Consider the following 26407-nt stretch of genomic DNA (forward strand, 5'->3'; position numbering starts at 1 on the left):
GTATGCAAAATAGGCTCAATTAGGGGACTAAATGTGCGCAAATAATGTTCACATCATTTCACTTACTAGAATAGAATTCGTTAGTGTTAGGTTGCTTAAAATCACCGATTGAAACCTCCCCAATTCCATAAATATGTTAATAGCATGTGAATATGTAAGTTAACTTGTAAATATTGCTCCATAGTTAATTAGTTTTCCAATCTCTCTGTGGGATCGACCCTACTTATCCTTTACTATGTTTATATTTTTGAGGTTAAGATAGGTGATGTGAACATTATTTGCGCACATTTAGTCCCTTAATTGAGCCTATTTTGCATACTATTATAACATTCTATGGCCATTTTATCCGTCAAAACCTTCCTATTTGCTTTCTATCGCATTTCATATGTTTTGTAGAAAAGGAGATAATAAGGCGGAAATTCCCGACTTTCGTGCATATTTGGAAGCTTATTGATGATACTAGATGGGATAGTATGAAGAGGAAGCAAGGACTAAAGATCAATCCCACAAGAATAAAATGGAAGTGAACAAAAGGGAAGAAAAGAAGAAGAATCATTGCTGAAGAACAATCCGAGCGGATTGTCTCCAATCCGCCCGTCCCCTTACAGCACAATCCGAGCGGATTTCCTCCAAAGACGCTCGGATTGCCCCGCCAGAATCCGCCCGGATTCTTTCGAATCCGCTCGTCTTCCGTCAGCAGAATCCGCCCGTCCCAACCCCAATACGCACGGATTTCTTCACAGCAAAATTTCGTCTTCTCCAAGCTACAAAGAAAGAAGCCCTTCCTTCGAAAAATACCGGCTTCTCCTTGCTCAATCTAAAAAGTGTAATTACTAGTTTAGCCCTTAGTTAACCCTAATGCATCCACCTAATTTCCACTATAAATACCCCATTTGTAATAATCTTTCCATAAATTACACATTAATCTTTCCATAATTATTTCTCAAGTTCATTATTCAAGTTTACTTTTGGGTAATTGAAGATTATTGGGTAATTATTGGAGGATTGACAACCTTCCATCAATCAATCAAGCTTCTTCTATTATTCTTTGCTTTATTATTTGGAATCATCTCAAGTTTGGTATAATTCCTTTACTCTTTAATCTTTATTGTTCATTTCTTCATTCTATTATCATGTTTATACTTGTTGTGATGATTGACACCATTAATGACATATTTTCCATGATAATGAGTGAGTAGTCTCTTAGCTAGGATTAATGGGTAATTAGGGGAAACCAACATGGGATTGATTCATGCTTAATCTAATATGTTCACATGATTAAATTGCTTGCTTGTTGTGATGTCAACTTTATGCACATGTTATGTTTGATGAAATACTAAGCCTATGAATCCTTGCATTTTTACCATCTCTTATCTACTCAACTTGACGCGTAAGATATAAACCAACTCGAGTCTTGTTAGACCATGCATAGAAGTTGATTAGGAGGAAAGTAAGTCGACTTGTAGGTGTTGTACAATCTAATCGATTCGGCTCCGGGACTCAACTCTTCCTAAGAACCGTAAGATATAACCCAACTCGGTTCCTCCACAACATTAATTGCTTGCAACCTTGTAAACATGTTTGTATGATCAACACCATGAATCCCCTATGACCCCATGATATCCTAGCACTTTTTAGTCAATTATTTACATCTTTCCTTTTATTGCTCGTTCTACTTTATTGCTTGCATTAGTTTGGACACAACTACAAACCCAAAAAAATTGTGACACTAGCATAAATTGAGATAGATAGACTTAGAACCCAAAGCACACCGTCCCATGGATCGACCTCGACTTACCGCTAACTAGTTGTTTGTTGAGTATTATAAATGTGTTTGATTGGATGAGTGACGACATCGTCCGGATCAATAGGATTATAAATTATTAATTTGTATACGCTTAACGACACGTATCAATCATAAGTTGCTTGATAGCGGTGTGATCCGTATAGACAATGACTTTGGAACACAAGAGGTAAGGTTGGAACTTTTCAAAAGCATACACCACCGCCAACATCTCCTTTTCTGTGGTGGTGTAATTGCATTGAGCATTGTCTAGGGTCTTCCTTATATATGCTATCACACGGAGCTTCTTATCATGTCTTTGGCCCAAGACCGCCCCCAATGAAAAGTCACTTGCATCACACATCAATTCGAAGGGGAGGTCCCAATTGGGTGGTTGAACAATTGGAGCGGACACCGAGGCTTGCTTGAGCCTACAAAAATTTTCAACAAAAGATTGATCAAATATGAAGGGAGTGTCCTTAGCCAAAAGTGAGGTGAGGGGTTTAGCGATTTTTGCAAAATCTTTGATAAAACGTCAATAAAACCCCACATGATCTAAGAAACTCCTCACACCCTTGACATTTGTGGGTGGGGGAAGTTTCTCAATCACCTCTACTTTCGCTTTGTCCACTTGGATCCCCTCCTTAAAAATTACATGCCCTTGAACTACTCCCTTTTGTACCATAAAATGGCACTTCTCCCAATTCAATTTCAAATTGTATCGGATGCAAATTTGGAGAACAAGGGAGAGATTCTTTAGGCAATCATCAAATGATGGACCATGAACACTAAAATCATCCATGAACACCTCCATAGACTTCTCAATATACTCGGAAAATATAGACATCATAGCCCGTTGAAATGTCCCAGGAGCATTGCAAAGTCCAAACGGCATTCTCCGATATGCGAAGACACCATAAGGACAAGTAAAAGTAGTCTTTGCTTGATCATCCGGGTGGATGGGTATTTGGAAAAACTCGGAATAACCATCAAGAAAGCAAAAAATACTCATGGTTTGCAAGTCTTTCGAGCATTTGGTCAATGAAAGGTAAGGGGAAATGATCTTTGATTGAGGCGGAATTAAGCTTCCTATAATCAATACACATTCTCCATCCCGTGACCGGTCGGGTGGAGATGAGTTCACCATCCTCATTCTCAACCACGGTCATACCGCCCTTTTTGGGGACGATTTGAACCGGGCTAACTCAATCGCTCCCGGAGATGGAGTAGATAATTCTGGCCTCAAGCAACTTATCAACTTCCTTCCTTACCACCTCCTTCAATTTATCATTTAACCTTATCATAGGTTGGGCGGAACGAGTGAATCCATCCTCAAGTGTAATGCGCTGCATGCACACTCGGGGATCGATTCCCGTGAGGTCATCAAAGCTATACCCAAGGGCTTTCTTGTTTTCCTTAAGAACTTTCAAGAGTTTTTCTTTTTTTGTGAAGCCAATAGGTCCGCATTGATGATCATGGGGAAGGAGTGTACCTCATCGAGATAGGCATACTAAAGGGAAGGGGGCAAAGGTTTGAGATCTACCTTAGGAGGGTTCGGACCCTCAACTTCATCCAAGATAGGTGGTAGAGCTTCATAATCTTCCTCCAAATGCTCCCCCGAGCACTTGTCTTTAGCTTCTTCAATAAGTTCTTCCAACATGTCTATGGAGTAAACACTTTCAAACATAGGTTGTGACATGGCTCCGGTAAAAGAGAATTCAACAACATTCCCTCCCACCTTGAAGGTGAGTTTCCCCTCCTTGACACTAATATTAACATCTCTGGTTGCTAGGAAAGGTCTTTCTAGTATGATTGGTGTTTGTTGATCCTCCGGGATGTCAAGTACCACGAAATCCGCCGGGATGTAGAAGTTGCCAACCTTAACCGACACATCCTCAATCACCCCCATCAGTCTTTGTACCGATCTATCGGCAAGTTGCAATGTCATGGAGGTGGGAATCATGTTATGTAACCCAACTTTCCTTGTAATGAGTAAAGGTAAAATGCTAACACTAGAACCAAGATCACAAAGTGCCCTTTTTATGCTCACATTACCCACCGTGTACGGGATGGAAAAACTACCCGGATCTTGCAATTTCTCCGGCATAGGATTGAGTAAGATTGCATTACATTATCCTCTAAGAGAGACTAGACCATTTCCTCCAATGCTTCTCTTCTTGGTCAATACATCTGATACGTGCATTTTATATAGTCTTTTTAAATCCCTTATGCACGTATTTCTATGCGATTCTCGTGGTTCTATGCTACAAAATGCCCCGAATATTCTACTTTGGTTTGTTTTGCTTTATTTGCAGGAATGGACCTGAAAGTAGCGGAATCGAGCCTGGAACTGTCCTTTTTTCTTTCATATAGAGGATGAGTGGATATGGAGCGGGAATGCAACTGTCTTGGGATGCGTGAAGGAGTCTCAAAAGCTAACCAAGTGAAGAACACGAGCTGCTGCGGTGGGAAATCATCGATCGAGGTGTTTTGCTGACTATAGTCCTCGATCGAACACTTTTGGAGGATAAGAAGACTCGATCGAATACTTTTTATGTTCGATCGAGGGGTGCTTAATTAGAGGTATTCGATCGAGTATTCATTCCACTCGATCGAGAAGATTTTGCTAGATGTTGTTCGATCGAGCGGTTCTAAACTGTTCGATCGAGTAACTAGCTAATGGGCTCGGGCTTCTTATCTTATTATCGTAATTTAGGTTTAATAGTTGTCTTTATAAATAGGAGAGACGTCATTAGGTTTAGGATCTCTTCTTCTTCTCTCCCTTTTCTCTCTCCCTTCTCTCCCCTTGTAAACTCTCTTGCAGACGATTGTTCTGCTCTCTTTTTCCGGATCTTAATTTGTAATTCTCTCTTTACTCTCTTTAATTTGCGTTGTTTATTATTTCTTTATCTTTCGCTCTTGCCTTATTTACTAGTATGTTTAGCTAATTCTCCCGCTAGGATTTAGGGGATTCAATGAACTGTTGTTCGTTGCTAATTTGGCTTACAGGTCTTTTGTTGCTATCATGTCTTTGTTGTTAATCACTGCATATAATTGCAATTAGTTGCTTGAGTCGACGCATTTAGTTAATTGATTTGGTAAACCTTGACCTAGACTGGAAGGTTGGAAGGGGTGAGATCTGCAGTGAACATTAGGATGCTTTAGTAAGGGCGGAAGCTAAGCTAATAGTGTTTTAGGGTGAATTAAGACCGGAAGGAGATATTAGTTGCCCCTTAGACTGGTACACACGACTGATCTGTGACCTAAACTGTGACCATCTTACATACATTGATGAACCGACAATCCTAGTTCCTTCTCTTTATAGTTAGTCTTTTAAATCTCTTCCTGCTTTAGTTAGTTTAGTATATTCAACTCAAGCCCCCCATCTAGTGACCTCAGACGGACTAAATTGACAAGTAGATAGTGACCGCCTCCCTGTGGAGATCGACCTTACTTACCGCTGACTTCTGTTAGTAGTACTTAGGTATTTATTTTTGGTACTAAAACGACGGTATCAACATCCTTCAAGAATTTTGTGTAGAGCGGCATTTGTGTCACTACCTTGGTGAAAGGTAATGAAACTTCAAGCTTCTTCAACATATCCAAGAATTTGGAGACTTCTATTAGGAAATGGGATTGGAGGGTTCATGGTCTTTTCGGGAGTTGAGGCTTGCTTGGTGTTAGCTACTTCATTTGCTTCTTTTCCTTTCCCTTGGTCTCTTTCAACCACTCTTTCTTGGGATCTTCCAACCACCATTTCCTCCAAAACAAAATTATCATCATCCTCAACATAGTCACTCACCTTCCCCATCTTAGTGTTGTCCATTCTACTTGATGGTGAGGGAGGTAGACTTTCCTCTCCATCCTTCATCACATCTCTCTTCCTCTTTGCTTCATAGTCCTTGTAAGGGTCCTCCAATTCTTTTCCACTCCTCAAGGTCACCACATGAGCTTGTTGGTGTGGTGGTGGTCCATCCCTAGGATGAGAGCCTTGAGGAGGCAATGAGTAGGGAGCCCTTTGTGAAGAAGAAGGATTTTGGTTGGCCATATATGGGCCAAATGTCCTTTGATGTGCTTGGACATTTGAAAGTTTGATTTTCAAAGCTTTGAATTGATTGTCAACCTTGGCATCCATGTCCATTAGCAATTTCTCAAGAGAAGAGGTGGGGTTGGGCGGTTCTATGTATTGTTGTTGATTTTGTGGAGGTTGGTTGAAATTTTGTTGTTGTTGATACCCTTGTTGTTGGTATCCTTGTTGTTGGTTGAATGGTTGTTGATGTTGTTGGTTTGATTGGTAGCCTTGTTGGTATGGAGGGTTTTGACTGCGGTTGCGGTAGTTGTCTCTTTGATGAGGTGGGACATAGTTGAGATTATCATGTTGCCTTTGGCCTCGGTAGTTGGAGCCTTGGCCTTGGTTTTGATTGTATTGTCGAGAATTGTAGGGTTTTGGTGGGGGCATGTATTGAGGTTGTTGATATTTGGGGTCCAATGGTTGCCCCACATATGAAAGTTTTGGGTCTTGATTAGGGAAGGCGCGGTAGAAGGACTCGTGACGTTGGTAGGAGACCCTCGGTGCACCTTGCCCTTAAAGAGGAAAGCACTCTTGTTGATCCTCTTGAGGGATAGATGAACAATACTCAATGGTGTGCCCCACACCGCCACAATAATCGCAAAACATTTGAGAAGGCTTGTGCATAGGTGGAGACCTAGGTTCTTAGACAAAATAAACCTTGGAATGGCTAGGTCCACCTTCATTGGCATGTTTCGAGTCTCCATTCTTCTTTGCCAATTTGAACTCTTCAAATCCCTTTGTCAAAGCATCCAATTTCGCCTTATACTCCGTCTCTATCTTGGAAGGTCCATCACTTTTGTAGTCCACATCTCTAGCATAACTACTCTCCATCTCGAAAATGTTTTGAATCATTTCCGTGATTTGAGCGTTATTCATTCCATCAAAATTTCCACCCAATGCCGCCACGATCATGTCCCGGAATCTTTGCTCAAGAGTTTGGAAAAAGGTTTGGGTGGTCATCCGTTTCGGGATGCCATGATGTGGACAAGATGCTAGGAGATCTCTAAAACGTTCCCAAGCTTCACTTATAGTTTCCATAGGTCTTTGTTTGAAAGTTTGAATCTCATGGCGAATTCTTGCGGTGTTAGAAGGTGGGTAGAAATTATTGATGAAGGCCTTGGATAGAGCTTCCCAAGTAGTGAACGTGCCCAGCTCATGGGAATTTAACCATTTCTTAGCGTTATCCTTTAAAGTGATGGGGAAGATCATCAAGAGAATTTGCTCCTCCGTCACACCGTTATGCTTAATGGAACCCGCTTTCTCCTTGAAGGATGTAAGATGTTGGTGCGCATCTTCATTCTTCATCCCATGGAAAGTGTCTTGTTGCATGTAGTTGATTACATGATGTCGGAGTTCAAATGTATTGGGAGTAAGAGCTCCATAGTTGATAGCCAAACATGCACGATTAGGGCCCGGTCTATTCTAATAGCCCATTGGTTGGTCCGCCATGTCTTCGTTTATGAGGTTGTTTCATGGAGATTCGGTTTCGTTTGTATGGCTAGAATGTTATGAATGGGTTGGTGAATTTTGTGGTGAATCAATGGGAGAGTTTTGAGGTGGAGAGTTATGTGGAATGTGAAGTAGTGAAAGGGTGGAGGAAGAGGGTGGTTGATTTAAGTGATGAATTGTGGAATTTTGGGTGATTGGTGGGTTGAGAGTTGGTGGAGATCCTAGAAATGCCGAAAGAGCTAATCTTCTTCTTGCCCGGAGTGTCCTCTCGATCTCGTGATCAAGCGGGAGAAGAGGTCCGATATAGCACCTATTCATGCACTTAGCAAAAGATCAAATAGTCCTAATGCAAGAGTTGCACAAGGACAAGGGGAGAAAACAAACAAGCAAGCAACAAATAAAATAACTAAGCCTAGATGAAAACAACTAATCCTATCCAATATTGTCGTCCCCGGAAACGGCGCCAAAAACTTGATACGAGTTTTACTTATACTCCTCTCGCAAGTGAACGATTGCTCATTGTAATATGCAAAAGAGTCGAACCCAAAGGACGGAAATTATGGCACTAGGATTGCTTGTTTATAAGCTAGTTTAGTTCGGTCTAAAAAGGAGATGGTTTTGAGTTCTAAACTAATGATTAAAATATAAACTAAAGCAAGTAAGAATTAGACAACGATTAAGATGGTTTAAAACGATGATTAAGAAAGACTAGGACGGCCGGGTTCACCCAAGTAGCATGAAGAAGGGAAATAAGCATGGACTAATAGTTACCTAGGTTGTTACAACATGTAGATTCTAATTTCTCGATGTAAATTCTACACTTGAGCCAAGATTAACCAACTTACTCATTCAATTAATCTAACTCAAAACTTGTTATCAAATCCTAGTTACTACTCAAGTTACTCACTCAAATAGTAGATAGATTGTTAGAAGAATTACTTAGCTTACTCATTTGGACAATTCTACAAACACCTTATGTGAAAAACAATTAGTGATGTAAACAACCCAAGAATTACCATTAATCCACGCCAAAAGCCTCTCCCTAATACTACAAGGGATTCCCCTACATCCTAGTAAGGCACTACTCACACATGCTCATGATGACATAAACAAAAGGTGAAGAATTTAGCATAAAACAAGCAAAGGGGAACATGTTTGCAAATTCTATTAACTAAACAATTTAATATGTAAACAAATGAAAGATGAACAACAATAGAGAAGAAATTATACCAAAGATGAAGATAAAGTTGCAACCTTTGATTAAATAGAAGAATAATCTTCAGCAATCTCCAATTAACAACCCAATACTAAATGTAAACAATTGAACAATACTAATTCTAAGCTAATATAGGAAGTAATTAATGATTAATTAAGGAAAGATTAAAGTTTTGATTAAGGGTTTGCAAAGATTAAGGAAATTATTTCAGTTCTAGGGTATGTGTTTACAATTGATTAGGGAAGGGGTATTTATACTATCCCATTGGATTAAACATAAGGAGGAAATAAAGCCCATCTCGCGGGTTTTGGTCTCTGTGCCGGTCAACCGGCTTCCAGCCTCCCTGCCGCCAGCGATATCTTCTTCAAAATGTGTTGGAATTGGCTTGGGTGTGTTCCCTGCCGGTGGACCGGCTGCCGGCCTACCGGCAGAGAACACCTCTTGCTGAGTTTCAACTTCAATTCTTCATCTTGATGATGCGTGTGCCGGCAGACCGACTGCAGTGAAAAATTGTTCCTTTTCTTTCTTCAAATCTCTCCTAATTTGTCTAAGGCATGGGAGGGGGTTCTCTACCGGTGGGCCGGCAGCCGGTGACCCAACCGGCAGGGAGTACACTTTCAGCTTTGACTGTTTGTTTTGACTTGGTTTGTGTCCTCTGCCAGTGGGCCGGCAGCCGGTGCCCACACCGGCGGGGAATACCTGATATTTGATTCACTCTTATACTTATACATGCTTCACATGAATTGTTTACGTTATGTTTGCACAATCATTTTTACTCTTATTGGACCCAAGTGTGTGACGTTTTACATTGTGTGGCGACTTGACATTCCTTATTTATCCCTTTCGGACCTTTGGTTACGGTTATGTGTGCCATGTTTTCGGATTAGGTTATACTTCCGCCTTTCTTCGGGCCTTTGGTTACGGCTATGTGTGCCATGTTTCCGATTTGAGGTTACTCAACCTTTGGTTTCGGCTATGTGTGCCATGTTTCAAGTCTTGGATACGATTGGTATATCGTTTGTCGAATCGGGTGACGTCCATCCCAAGAGTCTGGATCCAGGTTTAGACTAGGACCGTATTATTATCGTCGGCCTACCAAGAGGTTGGAGTCTAGGTTGTTGTCTTGTGAGTCCATGCTAAGTATATGTCTTACACTTGTTGAGTCGAGTCAATATGAAATTGGTTGACTAGTTTTTCTACTCCCTTAAATGCATATTTAATATAATGTATCATGCCTATCTCATTATGAATGTATTATGCCTATCTCATTATGATTATCCTTTATATCCCCTTGTTCATTATTATTCAAGTATGATGTATGATCAATATGTTTAATTAAGTTCTTATTTACTTGTATTTTGATATACTGTGGCTGGGACAACCCGGAGTTACTCCCCACTGACTGTACCTTTCATATTTATATGATTGACAGGTTCGTGATTAAGCTTAAGTGGGGGAGACCGTGTGAGCTAGCGAGTTCTTACCTTGGACCTTATTTTATTATCTATTAGACTCACCCTTTTTATTTGTGCGTATTCGTGGGATATCTTTTCCCCAACACGTTACTTGGTTTGTAAAACTTAAATTTACACCTATCGTACTTTCTTTTATTCATGTTAAGTGGATCCCGCGCTTTAGACCAAAAAGAAGTTTTTGAAAACCCATTTTTTTCCGCCGTTTTATTTAATAACTTTATGTGGTTTTAACACGGGGATTCATGGTTGGTATCAGAGCATTAGTGCTCCCGACACATACACGTGTACCCTAACTTAAATTTCGAACTTGGCCTTGAATAACAAATGAGAGATGGGTAGCCTTAAGGATTTATAATTGGTAGCCTTCTTGTGTATGCTCTATGTTAGGTTGAGAAGATGGTGCGACCAAACAATGTGGAGAATACTAACTTGTAAGCCCTTACTCAAATTCTTCAAAATCAACAAAATGTTAATGTTCAAGCCAATCCCGCTCCACAAGTGGTAGATCGTCAAGGAAGTTTTTCTTGGATTGCAAGTCAACTAGCAAGAAACAAGGCTAGGACCTATGGTGGTGAGGTGGACCCTATTGAGCTCTTCGAGTGGTTTCGTGATATGGAAAAGAATTTCTCTCTTTATGATGTTCAAGAACAAGATAAGGTGAAGCTTGCTTCTCATTTCTTGGTGAAGGAAGTCGATCGTTGGTGGACTATGACCGGACCATCCGTTGTCAAAGACCCCACCTTCGATTGGAACCGTTTCAAGACTCTTGTGGAAACTCATTTCTACCCTAAGGAACTCAAGCAACAAAGATTGAAGGAATTCATGGATTTCAAGCAAGGAGCCCTATCCGTGCAAGCCTATACCGATAATTTTAATGACCTAGCTCATTATGATTTAAAGTTTGTGAGGGATGAAGATGAACGAGTTTACTTCTACAAAAGCAAATTGAGCCCGAAATCGGAAAGTATGGTGATGAGAGACTCCACATCCTTTGTGGCGGTGTATGATGATGCCCTTTGGGCGGAGAGTTCCTTGAATGCCATTGAAGATGATGATAAATTCCGTTCTTCCTCTACTTCTTATTGTCCTAACTTTCATGGCAAGAGACCATTTATGCCTTCTACTCCAAATTATTCAAACAAGAAGAAGTTTGTGCTGAGAGTGCAAGGGCAAGGAGTACAAAACATGGAGGACAAAAGCCAAGAGTGCAAGAGCCGAGAGGACAAGTCCCTACATCTACTAATAGGCTTGAGAAGGACCGCAAGTGCTTTCATTGTAGACAAGCTCTACACCCCGGAATTGGATGCTACAATAGGCCATTGGTTTGTTTTTATTGCAAGAAGCCCGGACATCGTGCCATTGAATGCCCCGAGAAGAAGAATGCTACTACTCCAAATGCCATGCCAAGAGGAACCATCTTTGTTATGAGTCGAGCCGAAGCCGCCGCTCATCCCGATATCATTATGAGTATGTTCTCAATTCTTGATTAACCATGTCTCATTCTTTTTGATACCGGCGCATCTTTATCTTTTATATCTTCCAAGTTTTCGGAAAAGTTAGCTCTTGAGCCTATACCTAGTGAGTATACCTCTATATCCTTACCTTCCGGAGAGATATTCTCATGTTCCTACTCTTTTTCCGAGGTTCCCATCTTAATTTCGGGAACTATTTTCCCCGCTAACCTACTTTGTTTTCCCCTTGAGGAATTCGATGTAATTTTGGGTATGGATTGGTTGTCTAAGTACGATGCAATATTCTAGTGTCGAGACCAAAAGATTTGCCTCAAAGCCCGTTAGGTACCCGAGTATCTTATAAGGGAGTTCGTTCCCAAGTAAGTGTGAAGTTGATTTTCGCTTTGAAGACGGTGAACTTGTTGCGGAAAGGTTGCCAAGCCTTTCTTTGTGTGGTGACTTCTACCGAAGTTTCATTACCAAATCTTGTAGAAGTGCCCGTTATTTGTGAGTTTGCCGATGTTTTTCCCGATGAGTTACCCGGAATACCTCCCGAGCGTGATGTAGAGTTTTCTATCGACCTTCTACCCGGAACCGGACTGATTGCTAAAGCTCCCTACCGTATGGCTCCAACCGAACTTAAAGAGTTAAGGAAATAACTTGATGAGATGATTGAGAAAGGATTCATTCGACCTAGTGCCTCACCTTGGGGTGCTCCCATTCTCTTTGTGAAGAAGAAAGATGGATCCATGAGGTTTTGTATCGACTACCGTGAGCTTAACCGTGTCACCATCAAAAACAAGTATCCTCTACCAAGGATTGAAGATTTGTTCGATCAACTCAAAGGTGCTTCTACTTTTTCCAAGATTGATTTGAGATCCGGTTATCATCAAATTCCCGTTCGTGAGTCCGATATCCCTAAGACCGCCTTTAGCACGAGATATGGACATTTCGAGTTTAAGGTGATGCCTTTTGGTTTAACCAATTCTCCCTCTATCTTCATGGACCAAATGAACCGAACCTTTAGTGAGTTCTTAGATAAGTGTGTTGTGGTCTTCATCGACGATATTCTAATCGTATCTAAATCCGAGGACGAGCATGCCGATCATCTTCGTATCGTTTTGGAGGTTCTTCGTCGTCAAAAGTGGTTTGCCAAATTCTCCAAGTGTGAATTTTGGTTGTTTAAGGTGTCTTTTCTTGGTCATGTAATATCTAAGGACGGTGTTATGGTACACCCTTTGAAGCTTGAAGCCGTGATTGAGTGGAAGAGTCCAACCGATGTTGGTGAGATCCGTAGTTTCTTGGCTTTGGCGGGTTATTACCGTCGCTTTGTGAAAGATTTATCCAAGCTTTCTAGGCTGATGACTCAACTTTTGAAGAAAGAGACCAAATTTGTGTGGACCGAAACTTGTGAAGGTGCATTCCAAGAGTTGAAGAGAAGATTCACTACCGCTCCCGTGTTGACCTTGCCCGAAGATGGGGTCGACTTTGACGTGTTTTGTGATGCTTCTAAGATGGGTTTAGGTTGTGTTCGTATGTAAAATAGGAGAGTTGTTGCCTATGCTTCGCGACAATTGAGAGTTCATGAGGTGAACTATCCCACTCATGATCTTGAGTTAGCCGTCGTTGTTCATGCATTAAAGTTGTGGAGACATTACCTCATTGGAGTTCATTGCCGTATCTACACCGATTATAAGAGTTTGAGGTATATTTTCACCCGGAAATATTTGAATATGAGACAACGACGATGGTTGGAATTTGTGAATGTTACGATGTAGAGTTGTTGTATCATGAAGGAAAGTCAAACGTGGTTGCCGATGCTCTTAGTAGGAAGCCGACTCATTCCTTAAGTGCCATTCGTGTGCTTCCCGATGACCTTTGTGCCGAGTTTCGTAAGTTGAGTTTGCAATTTATGGAGACTGGTTTTGATTGCCTTGGTGCTATGGTTGCCGAGCCCGTTCTTCACCGTGAGATTCTTGATAGCTTAGTGGATGATGTTACTTTTAAAGGTTTCCAAGCCAAGCTTCTTGAAGGGAAAGCTAAAGATTGTGAGATTGATGCTAGAGGTTATCTTCGTTACCTAGGACGCATGTATATACCTGACGCTGTTGACTTGAGAAAGAGAGTTCTAGATGAAGCCCATCTATCCCCTTATTCGATTCACCCCGGAGGAGATAAGATGTATAAGGATTTGAAGCTTCAGTTTTGGTGGCCTAACATGAAGAATGACATTGTATCATATGTTGGAAGATGTCTTACTTGTCAACAAGTGAAGATTGAGCATAAGAGACCCGGAGGTTTGCTATAACCGTTGGATGTTCCTTTATGGAAGTGGGAATATATCTCCATGGATTTTATGATGGCTTTGCCTAAGACCGTTGGTGGAAAGGATGCCGTTTGGGTGATTGTGGATAGGTTAACCAAGTGTGCTAGGTTTGTTCTTATCAAGGAGACTTGGAGCTTAGATCGACTTGATAGTGCTTATGTTGAGGAGATCGTTCGTTACCATGGTGTTCCTAATGAGATCATATCGGATCGTGACCCGAGGTTTTGTTCAAGATTTTCGAAAGCTTTGCAAGATGCTATGGGTAGTAAGTTGTTGATGAGTACCGCTTTTCATACCGCTACAGATGGAAAATCCGAGAGGACAATTCAAACTCTAGAAGACTTGTTGCGAGCTTGTGCCCTTGATTTTCATTCTAGCTGGGAGAAGAGCTTACCTTTGGTGGAATTTTCCTACAACAACAGTTTTCATGCTTCTATCAAGATGACCCCTTATGAAGCCCTTTATGGAAGGAAGTGTCGTAGTCCGATTTGTTGGGATCAATCAAGTGATGTTCGTGATCTAGGACCCGACAAGTTAGCCGAGACGATTAATCAAGTGAAGCTCATCCGTGAAAGAATGAAAGCTACCCAGGATCGTCAGAAGTCGTATGCCGATATTCGTTGTCGACCCTTGGAGTTTGAAGTTGGAGATAAGGTGTTCTTAAAAGTGTCCCCGATGAAAGGAGTTAAGAGGTTTGGAGTTAAAGGGAATTTGAGTCCAAAGTACATTGGACCGTATGATGTTGTGAAGAGAATTGGTGTCGTGGCTTACAAATTGGATTTGCCCCCGAGTTTAGGTAAAGTTCATGACGTTTTCCATGTGTCTCAACTTAGGAAATACATTAGCGACCCTAGTCATGTGTTGCAAAATAATATTTCGGAGCTTGATCCTAGTCTTTCTTTCGAGCAAGACCGATCCGTATCTTGGATAAGAAGGAGAAGAAGCTAAGGAGCAAAGTAGTGCCCTTGGTGAAGGTTTTGTGGAAGTGTGGTGATGTAGAAGAGGAGACCTGGGAGTCGGAGGCTTCCATGCGTGTCAAGTACCCTAGTTTGTTTTCGTAAGGTAATACCTTTCGCTTCAAGTTTCGAGGGCGAAACTTTTTAAAAGGAGGGATGATTGTAACACCCGCGCTCTTCATCATATTTTAAATAAATTTTAAGTGACTTTTATTTAAATAATTATAATTTAACACTTTTTTTTATAAAATACCGTCGTAGTTGTATAACGATAGTAATAATATAGATAACGATAATAATATTTTCCGTCTTGAGTATAGTAGGCTTAAGACGTAAATTCTAGTAGAAATCAACTCATTTAGAGTTATTGGGCCTAATTTGCCTTATAGGCCTTTTTCCTTCTCTTTTCTCTTCACAAAACCCTCACATAAACCTCACAACTGCATTTCCTTCACTTATTTTTCTGAAATTTTACAACAAACACACCACCATTGTTACTCCATCTCCACTCAACCCTAAAATCCTCATATCTCACTCAATTCTTCGCCAATTTCGTCCATTCTCGCGCCATTCTCCTCCTCATCTCATTCCCCTTCTTTCTAAGTAAGAAAGATGCCGACTTTCCTGATATTTCGAAATTCTCATCTTATAAGGATGTGGATTCTTGACTTAACTCTTTCGTTTTTGTGTTTAGGGGACGGTTTAGACGAGCCATAAGAGGATAGCTACATTGTTGATGACTCATTAGAAGATTAAAGTGCAAAAAGGTAACAGTGATGGGTTACTCGACTTTTATGCTAAAATTGTGTCAATTATGTAGTATTAGACTCATATGAATGTTAAAACTAGTATCTTTCATGACTTGTGGTAATTTGGTGTTGAGTGAATGTTAATTTGATAATCTTCACATGTTAATTGGGTAATACCATGGTTATTGATATTATGGTGGAGTATTAGGTTATGTTAATGAAATTCCCACATAATTACATGATTAAATCTTGTTTTAAAGCTCATAATCAACCCCATATGTTAAATACATCTTAAAAGTGGCAATTTTTCCAAGTAATCTCCATATTGGGAAAGTATAGGATGATTGTAGTTAAGATTGTTGAGTTTTGAAAGCTTTGGATGATTGTTTGTTGGAAATCTCGTGTGCAGTGTGCCTTTGCCGGTGGTTCGGCAGCCGGCCTCCTAACCGGCAGCCGGCCTCCCAACCGGCAGCGATACTTTGCATTTTTGAGTTGGAAAATTGTGAAAATAACCTTCAGTGTGTCTCTGCCGGTGGGCCGGCAGCCGGCCTCCCAACCGGCAGAGAGCCCCTTATGACTTTTGCAAAATTTGGTAGAGTAGAATGTGTCCCCTGTCGGTGGGCCGACAGCCGGCCTTCCAACCGGCAGCAAGCACATAAACTTCTTGTGTCATTTCATAATAGGGAGTGTTCCCTGCCGGTGGCCCGGCAGCCGGTGCACCGGCAGAGAACACACATTGAGCAATTTTGACTTTGTTGACCTTGGCATGTGTCCTCTGCCGGTGGGCCGGCAGCCGGTGACCCAACCGGCAGAGGGTACACTTTCGGCTTTGACTGTTTGTTTTGACTTGGTTTGTGTCCTCTGCCGGCAGCCGGTGCCCACACCGGCAGGGAGTACCTGATATTTGATACACTCTTATACTTATACATGCTTCACATGAATTGTTTACGTTATATTTGCGCAATCATTTTACTCTTATTGAACCCAAGTGTGACGTTTTACATTGTGTGACGACTTGACATTCTTTATTTACCCCTTTCGGACCTTTGGTTACGGTTATGTGTGCCATGTTTCCGGATTGGGTTATCCTTCCGCCTTTCTTCGGACCTTTGGTTATGGCTATGTGTGCCATGTTTCCGATTTGAGGTTACTCGACCTTTGGTTACGGCTATGTGTGCCATGTTTCGAGTCTTGGATACGATTGGTATATCGATTGTCGAATCGGGCGACGTCCATCCCGAGAGTCTGGATCCATGTTTAGACTAGGACCGTATTATTACCGTCGTCGTACCAAGAGGTTGGAGTCTAGGTTGTTGTCTTGAGTCCATGCTAAGTATATGTCTTACACTTGTTGAGTCGAGTCAATATGAAATTGATTGACTAGTTATTCTACTCTCTTGAATGCATATTTAATATAATGTATCATGCCTATCTCATTATGAATGTATTATGCCTATCTCATTGTGATTATCATTTATATCCCCTTGTTCATTATTATTCAAGTATGATGTATGATCAATATGTCTAATTAAGTTCTTTTTTACTTGTATTTTGACATATTGTGGCTGGGAGAACCCTGAGTTACTCCCCACTGACTGTGGCTTTCATATTTATATGATTGACAGGTTCGTGATGGACCTTAAGTGGGGGAGACCGTGTGAGCTAGCGAGTTCTTACCCTGGACCTTATTTTATTATCTATTAGCCTCACCCTTTTTATTTGTGCGTGTTCGTGGCATATCTTTTCCCCAACACGTTACTTGATTTGTAAAACTTAAATTTAAACCTATCGTACTTTCTTTTATTCATGTTAAGTGGATCCCGCGCTTTAGACCGAAATTTTTTTTTTTGAAAACTCGTTTTTTTCCGCCGTTTTATTTAATAACGTTATGTAGTTTTAGCACGGGGGTTCACAAAAAGAGTGGTAAGCACAAATCAAGCCCTAGACTTGTGTGGTCCCATGAAGGTAAGGAGTAGAGGAGGATCCAGGTATGTCTTTATTCTCGTAGATGACTACTCAAGGTATGTATGGCTTATCCATTCAAAAGATGAGTCTTTTGATGAGTTTGTTTGTCTTATAAAACTTGTTCAAAAGAAATATAAGACTAACCTTGTCTCTACTCGTACGGATCATGGCACCGAATTTGATAATCAAGCCTTTATAGAATATTATAGAGTTAATGGTGTAGGACATAACTTTTCTGCACCACGAACTCCCCAACAAAACGGTGTGGTTGAACGTATGAATAGAACACTAGAAGATATGGCTCGTACAATGCTTTTGTGTAGTGGTCTACCTCGTAATTTTTGGGCTGAAGCCATTAGTACTTCATGTTATATTCATAACCGTGCTATGATAAGACCTATCCTAAAGAAAACCCCCTATGAACTTCTAAGAGGTCGTAAACATAATATCTCTCATCTTCGTTGTTTTGGGAGTAAGTGCTTTGTTCATAATAATGGTAAAATCAGGTTAAGTAAGTTCGACCCTAGAAGTGATGAGGCTATTTTTATAGGTTATTCGGATCTTAGCAAGGCTTATAAGGTCTTTAATAAAAGAGCACTTTATATTGAAGAAAGTATTCATATTATTTCTGATGAAGATAATGTATTTGACAAGCCCTTACAGGATGAGGAAGAAGACATGGATGAACCTGTTTTTCATCTTTCCAGAAATAATCCTCCAGAATTGAAAACTGAGGATAATGAGATTGAAGGAACAAATGATTAGCTTGATCATTCTTCAATTGACAAAAAGAAGAAAACTAAAGTTATAGTTGATTATACTATAACTTTGTCTCAAGATAAGGATCCTCAACTCAATGTTATAGATGATGTTACTATAACATTAAATCCAAATGAAGGTAATGAGTCTGAAGTTGTACCTGACTCAACTGCAACACCAGGATTGGATTCAGGGGGAACATCCTTAAACTCTGAGTCAAATGAAGTTGGATCAAGTTCAAATGCTGAAGAACCAAGTACTTCAACAAAATGGAAATATAAGAGTTCACACCCTATGGAAAGTATACTTGGTAATATTAAAAAGGGTGTTCAAACGCGACGATCCTTGAACAATTTCTGCTCCTTCTATTCGTTTTTATCAACAATCAAACCAACGAATATCAAGGAAGCTCCAGCAGAATCAGATTGGATCATAGCTATGCAAGAAGAGCTTCAACAATTCGAACGGGACAAAGTTTGGCGCTTAGTTCCTATACCCAAAAATCGATCTGTAATTGGAACCAGATGGGTGTTTAGAAATAAACTAGATGATGTCGGGGTCATAGTTCGAAATAAGGCAAGATTGGTGGTACAAGGTTATAACCAGCAAGAAGGAATAGATTATGACGAGTCTATTGCTCATGTGGAAAGTTCGGAATGGAAAATTCCCATGCTATGTCTACTCCAATGGTCGCAGACAACAAATTGACTTAGATGAAGACGGTAAGTCTGTTGATGAAACAACTTACCGAGGAATGATTGGGTCATTGCTATATTTAATTGCAAGTAGACCGGATATCATGTTTAGCGTGTGTGTTTGTGCGAGATATCAATCATCTCCCTAAGAATCGCATATGACGGCCGTAAAAAGAATCTTATGATATCTTATTGGAACGTCCAAACTATATCTATGGCATCCTATGGAATGCCATTTCGATCTTATCGGATATTCAGATGTCGATTACGCAGGATGTTCCTTAGACAGGAAAAGTACGTCAGTTGTTGCCACATTTTTTGGACCTTACATTATTACTTGGGGTTCAAAGAAGCAGAATTCAGTTGCCCTTTCAACAGCAGAAGCCGAATATATTGCAGCAGGACTGGTATGTACTCAATTACTATGGCTTAAGCAACAGTTATGTGATTATGGTGTTAAAGTAAGTTGTATTCCTAGTTTATGCGATAATACGAGTGCTATTATAAATTCCAAAAACCACGTGCAACACTCGCGTACTAAGCACATTGAAATTAGACACCATTTTATATGTGACTAGGTTGAAAAAGGGAATATAAAACTCGAATTTTGTAGTACTGAAAAACAATGGGCATACATTTTGACAAAGCCTTTAGCTAGAGAATGTTTTGAGACTTTACGGTTGGAAATTGGTTTAATCAGTGGCACCTAAACTATCATAATTATTTCCTAACCGTATGACTGACTAGTTAAGACAATATTGTATGTCTGTATCCGTATTTTCCGCTGCAAGTACATTCTTATATAGTATTTTATTATGTTATGAGAATATTCCGTTTGCTAGCCTGTTATATTTTGTGTTGTATACAGACCATATCTTTCATTACTTATACATTCTAAGGTTTAGAGCTCCATAAACCAATGACATTCATGATTGGTTTCTTTAAGGATGTGAGTAGTACTCCTTACATGGCATGTAATATCAAATTGTATAAGCATGAAATTTGTCTCTTATTGCCTGTATACACTCGGTTTGCGGTGGTGACACATGTGGAGAGGTGACCCTTCCTTTACGTTTTACCTACTAAACTCACATTAGCCAAATTTGTCTTGTTTTGACCTATTTATTCAACTACATTCCATATGGCCTACCCTTATCAAGCTAGTCTTGTTGGTAAATTTGGAAGTCTTGTTGTGGTCAATTTTGTTGGTGTTGTGATGAATATTGGAAGGAAGGAAGAAAAAGCTGAACTGAAGAAAAAAAAATGAAATAAAAAAATAATACAAAAAAAGGGAGAAAAATGTTATTATAAAAGATGGATAAGCAGAAATCTGTTATTACTCCTACTCTTATTCATTTCCATATTACTTGAGGATAAGTACTTATTTATGTGAGTGAGTGTTTGCCGTACTTGGCATGGTGCATCATCTTTAATGTTGGGTTGGAAAGTGGAAAATGGTTACTTTTGGTTGTGATCGGTGCTAGCTCGGCTTTTACTTCCATATATTCAAATTATTTTGCCCCTTCTTACCCAATTACCTCTTCTAACATTCATATGTAAGTCTTTGGCATGTGTTTTGGACCTCGCTTGGTTAGAGTGTATATGTACGGTAGCTAGAGATATCTATCATGTTAGATTGCATGCATGCTTCTATAGGTCGTAGTTAGGTGAGTGACTACTTTCCTTCTCTCCTATAAAAACTGTACTCAACTTGGTTTGTATTACACACTTTATGTGTAGGGCTTGCTTATGTTGAAGTCGTTCTTATGCTATAATATATGCTTTGATTAATATATATTTCTTGCCTCGGTTGATATCATTCTAGTCGTTTTATATCTGTTCTCGTCTTTTCGATGATGTCAAGAGGGGGAAGAAATGACCATGATTTAGTATTTGCCTAACCTTGCCCCTTGTCAAGACCTATTGTCTCTTAAAGTCCTTAAAGTTTTGGTCTTGTATATAATTGTTTTGATCTTGCGTTAATCTTTATCTATAAAGATGACGGTATTATATTGAGGGGGAACTACATACTTATTCACAATTTTAGGAGACTTGCCATCATCAAAAAGGGGGAATTTGTTGGACCATATGGATATATATGTTTATGTTTTGATGATGTCAAGAGTGCTTTATATTCTATATACTCGTTGCGCGTAATTGTTTGTTTAGTCTTTTAGATTGGACTTACTAATCGCAAACATTAAGGAATTGTGATGGAAGTACACAAGAACATATCATGATCAAGCCCTCAATCAAGGATCAAGATATTACAAGCTATTAAAGTATTATTCAAGCATTCATGAGAAGATGAAGCTCATTTAAATATTAATCAAGCTTGAATAATGAAGAAGCCTACATTCGAAGATCTCCTAAGAAGATTAGAATAGGTGGTTCTCGTAATGGTAACGTAAGAATGCACTTCTTAGATTGGTAAAGTTATAGCCTCACAGCTATAATATTGCTTATATAAGAGCTCAATGTTATAGCTCTTCTACTATAACATTGAGATGTGAAGTTTATATAATACACGACAAAATTGTTTTTAAATTGTTTTTAGAAAACTATTTTTATTCTTTTAAATGTTTTTAGTAGAAGTATTTATTTTACAAGGAAGCGTATATTCATATTGAGTGTGGTTTTATTATAAGCTTATAATCAGTAATTATGTTGAATCAACTTATGAGTTGAGTCATATTACTATTTAGGGTTTCTAATACTACACACTCTAAAACCCTAAATCTAACCTGTTGTCAAGCTAGGATTTTCACGAAAAACAAGGCATATAAGCTGTGTGGACTCTCGTGTAAACCTGATAATATAAGTTAAGTATTGTTAAGATATTATTCTCTAGAATTATATTAACATATCTTTTATATTTAGCATGATATGGTTATATATGATAAGATATTTTTGTTATGGAAAAATCTTATCATATCTTAAGATTTAAGGAAAAGATAATAGGTGAATAATTGATAAAATTATCTTTTAGTTATTCACTATCTTTTCTTAAGATTTTAAGGATAGAAATAATATGATATGATTTGTTTACATATCATATATTTCGACTATCTAGGGGGTTAAGGAAAATATATTAAGTATATATTTGATTGGATTATCTTATAATTATCCTATATCTTTTCTAAGAGATTGCTTAAATAAAATAAGGAAAGTTGTTATGATTTTTCCTTATTGTCATTCGGCATATCTAGGGCATTAAGAAAAGAATATTAGGTGAATATATGATAAGATAATCTATTAACAACTTATATCTTTTCCTAATATTTTATGGATAAAAATAATACGATATGATTCTATTTTCATATCATATTATTTTCGGCCATATTAGGGTTTCAAGGAGACCGAAACTCCTCTCACCCTTGCTCCTCTTTTAGTATAAATACTTTACTCTTTGCTACATTTGAAAGCAAGACCTTTGAGCATAATTTTGATTTATTTTCAAAAAGCAAAAACCGTGTTTTAAAGCAAGAAAACCGTTTTGTTATTTTCGAAAAAGGTAGTGTATTTTATAAACTCGTGCATTCGTTCTTTCGTTATTGTTATAAGAAAATAGTGCTTAATTGAATTCTTACTCGTTCATTAACGTGAACTTTTAGTAGAATCATTAGTGCTTTCTTATTAGCGTAAGTTAGTCACTCGAGTATTTAACGGTACTCACTTAAGTTACAACTATGGTTAGTTGTACGAGTTGGGTTAGTAAATTTGTAATCCGTAGAAAGGTACTAAATTTATTAATCGAGAATAGTGGACGTAGGTTTCGATTTGTGAAACTGAACCACTTCAAAAATCGTGTGTCTCTCTTCTCTTTCGTTTGCTTCGTTTTTATTTACACTTTGTTTTAATTCGTTAATTAGTTGATTAGTTAAAGTTTAATCAATAAACTTTAAATAATTAATTACTTAAAAAATTGATAGACTCTTCAGTGTGTTTTGAATCGTCCAACTATAGGGATCAAATCTTTGGTATAAACCAATATCAAGAGCACGAGTCTTTGATACGAATTGAAGAGTTAAGAACGATTAACACCTAAGAGGGGAGGGGGTGAATTAGGTATACTTTTTAAAAAATTTGTCTTTAACTTGGTTATTTGATAACACAACTAACAACTATTAAGCACAAGACTTAAGAAACTTAATCGAATTTAAGTTCACAAGAAAGTAACAGCAGGTCTATGTCAGAGTATGAGGAACTGTGACACAGACAAGGTAGGGAGATAAACAATAAGTAAGTAAAGGAGACAAACGTAAAAGTAAACGAACAAACAAGACGATGTTTAAAAAATTAGTTCAGCCTCTACTCCGAGGCCTATGTCCAACCGTTATTTTATTGCCTGTTTAGAAATTTACTCAAACAACTAAAACCCTTACAATTAAAATAACTCGCCAACCAACCCCGGTTGCATCTCAAACTTAAAGCTACTCCACTTCAAGAGTTTATAAGTTCTATCTTACATGTTTACAGAGTCAGAATATCAGTGGTTCACTTAAGAACATGGAGATTACAATTCAGACTTAAAACACGATAATCATGGAACAAACTCATTATGTCACAGTGCAGCGAACTGATACATGGAGACATTTCAGCACTTTTGAAAACTATTGAAGACTTTAAGACTTAAAAATGTTTTTGCAAATACTAAAGAAAAACAGAAGTTTTTGACTCAGAAATGCTTGCAAAGATTACTCAATAAAATGCTCTTGAAAGTCTTAAGTTTTGAATGAGGTAAAGAGCTCCTTATATAGGCAAGGAACAAGCACCCTATGGGTAGAGAAATTATTATAAAAATATAAGCTTTGGAAATGATGAAAACTTTTCATTATTTTAAAATGATTTTAGAGTAGAGTAACTGATTTATATCTACACAAGGCTCAATGAAAAGATTTCAACAACTTTGGAAAGATTTGATGATAAAGCAAAAGACATGGTTCCTTAAGTTAAGGAAGAAAATGTTCATCTTTTCAAAAAAAAGTATATGTACTTCTTTGAATCCAAATTCTTAGATATTTTTCATATGATAAAGCATGTTAGTCTCATAATTTTTTCTCAAAAGATTTCTAAAATGAAAGTTTGTAAAGATTTAGAAACTTGAAACTTTTCTCGAAAATTATCTCCACCCGTTGTATCAGAAACCATGGTGTATTGCACTATTGCATGGTTTTGCAGTCACTTGACAAACTGAGAATGTTACACTACCTCGCTTACAACATTTGACTTAGGCTAGGGACTTTCTTCATCTTGATCATTCTTGCACCATCTTGTGGAGTAATTGTGAGCTTCAAATGCTATTAAACATAAATAAGAAGCAAACCATTAAATGACAATGAAACTTGGCATCATCAACCAACTATGGTTTAACAATTTCAGCCTCAAATAACGATTCTTAATCCATTTTTAACGAATATCCGATTTTCATTCGAGACAGATTTATCGCATACCGGCACCATCAGAAGTCCTCTGTTACTTCTCTAAATTTTTTTGTCCGCTTTTTCTTACATGAAGAACCTTGTTATTTACGGATAGTTTTATTCCAGAACCCTGAAATCATGAATATCGTGTATTATACGTTTCAATTTGAGTCGTTCGAGAGGTCATACCGGGTCATGTTTCTTTTTTGTCCAGGTTTTTCTACCACGTGTCCGGGGTAGCTTCATTAGTTACTCTATTCGATTTCAGCCTCATAAATAACAAGTGTTAAATCCATTTTTAACGAATATTTGATTTTCTCTCCAAACTGATTTATTGTATACCAGCACCCTCAAATGTCTTCTGTTTCTTCTCAAAATTTGTGTGGTTACTTTATCTGATCCGAAAAAACCGTTCGTGTTATTTACGGACATTTTTTTTCTGTCACCCTGAAATCCCGAATACCAAGTATTATACGCTTCAATTTAAACATTCAAGAGGTCATACACTACTAAGGAGTCAACTTTATTTTTATCCAAGTTTTTCTACCATGTGTCTAGGGTTGCATCAGAAGTTATCCTATTCGATTTCAGCCCCGAATAACAAGTCTTAATTCATTTTTAAAGAGTGTCAAATATTCACCCAAGACTGTCTTATCACATACCGGTGTTGGAGCTTGTGTCCTCCACAATTTAGTGTGATAACATTTGTAAATCTCTTAAAGGTTCACAAGGGTATACTTCGTATTTTATCAGTTGATTAATGATTACCTAATAACGGTTGGCTTGCTAGAAAGTTTGACGTTATTATCATAGAGATGGTGGTGATCAACTGGTCCCTAAAAGTCACACCTAAAGGATGTGTTTGAGAGATGTGGTTAACGACTCACTTGCTTATAGTGATTTCGTTATGGAAGCGGGTGCGGTAAAGAACGTACTCATCTTTGCAATGGAAACCAATTTGCAGAGACGCTTCATTGCCCAAGGTGCGAACAAGATTTTCACCACGCTCACTAACGAGTTCTCAAAAGCACCGAGAATCGTTACTTATGAGCATACCTGTCGCTTCTTTGATGCGAAACTCTAAAAGGGCCAACCGGTTAGCCCACACATTCTTAACATGATTGAGAATGTCGAGAAATTGGAGGCACTTGATTGTAAAATCAGTGAGAGCATAGTCATTGACCGTATGCTTCATTCTCTTCACGATGGTTTTACCCTTTTCAGGGCGAACTACTACATGAATGACATGAAAAAGAGTCCTCATGAGCTACACTCCCTTCTCGTACAGACCGAGAAGGATATGAAATTGAGTGGGAGCATGAAGCAGGATGTTCTCACGATTTCCAACAAGGGTAAAGGTAAGGGCAAAGCTCCAGGCGACCTAACTGTAGGTAAGCCAAAATTCAAGAAGCCAGGAAACGGTAAGAGTGGGCCCGGTGAGACTAGTGGCTCACAGGGCAAGGCAAAGAGCAAGGGCAGTGACATTGAGTGCCACCATTGTCACAAGACTGGACATTGGAGGAGGAACTGTCCCGTGTACCGTGAGGACATTAAAGCAGGCCGCGTCGTTCCTGTTGGTATGTCATCTTATATTCATATGATTGAGATTAACCATGCAAGTTTCGAAACTTGGGTACTTGATACTAGTTGTGGTTCTCATCTGTGTAATCATTTGCAGGGCCTAAGAAACATCACACCTCTCGGAAAGGGTGATGTGGACCTGCGAGTCGGGAATGGAGCTAGAGTTGCTGCTGTCTCGAAGGGAACATATGTAATCCAACTCCCTAGTGGTTTTGAGTTATTTTTAAATAACTGTTACTATGTACCCAGTTTGTCTAAGAACATTATTTCAGTTTCCGTACTTGATAAAGACGGATTTTCATTTTTAATAAAGGATAATAGCTGTATTTTCTCTTTAAATGAAATGATTTATGGCAAAGCAGTTTTCATGAATGGAATTTATATCTTAGATCAAACCACAGAAGTATTACACGTGAATAATAAGAAATTAAAGGTTGGTGACAAAGATCAAACCTATCTATGGCATTGTCGAATGGGACACATAAATGAGAAACGTGTAAAGAAACT

The 26407-nt window shown here is 38.8% G+C and overlaps 1 protein-coding gene and 1 non-coding gene across 2 annotated transcripts; one reads left to right on the top strand and one right to left on the bottom strand.

Annotated features, from left to right (window-relative positions):
* Nucleotides 1-3293: 3293 nt before the first annotated feature.
* Nucleotides 3294-3890, bottom strand: LOC141629585 (uncharacterized). The gene has a single exon (XM_074442561.1). The coding sequence runs from the start codon at nt 3888-3890 to the stop codon at nt 3294-3296; it is 597 nt and encodes a 198-aa protein (XP_074298662.1).
* A 2935-nt stretch (nt 3891-6825) lies between these two features.
* Nucleotides 6826-6932, top strand: LOC141635798 (small nucleolar RNA R71). Its single transcript, XR_012540458.1, has one exon. It is a non-coding gene; the product is annotated as a small nucleolar RNA R71 (small nucleolar RNA).
* The last annotated feature ends 19475 nt before the right edge of the window (nt 6933-26407 follow it).

The sequence above is a fragment of the Silene latifolia genome, chromosome Y, assembly GCF_048544455.1.
Source record: "Silene latifolia isolate original U9 population chromosome Y, ASM4854445v1, whole genome shotgun sequence".
Lineage (NCBI taxonomy): Eukaryota > Viridiplantae > Streptophyta > Magnoliopsida > Caryophyllales > Caryophyllaceae > Silene > Silene latifolia.

Excerpts from the sequence above, each read along its gene's own strand:
- LOC141629585 (XM_074442561.1), bottom strand. The coding sequence starts at position 3,890 with ATGCCGGAGAAATTGCAAGATCCGGGTAGTTTTTCCATCCCGTACACG.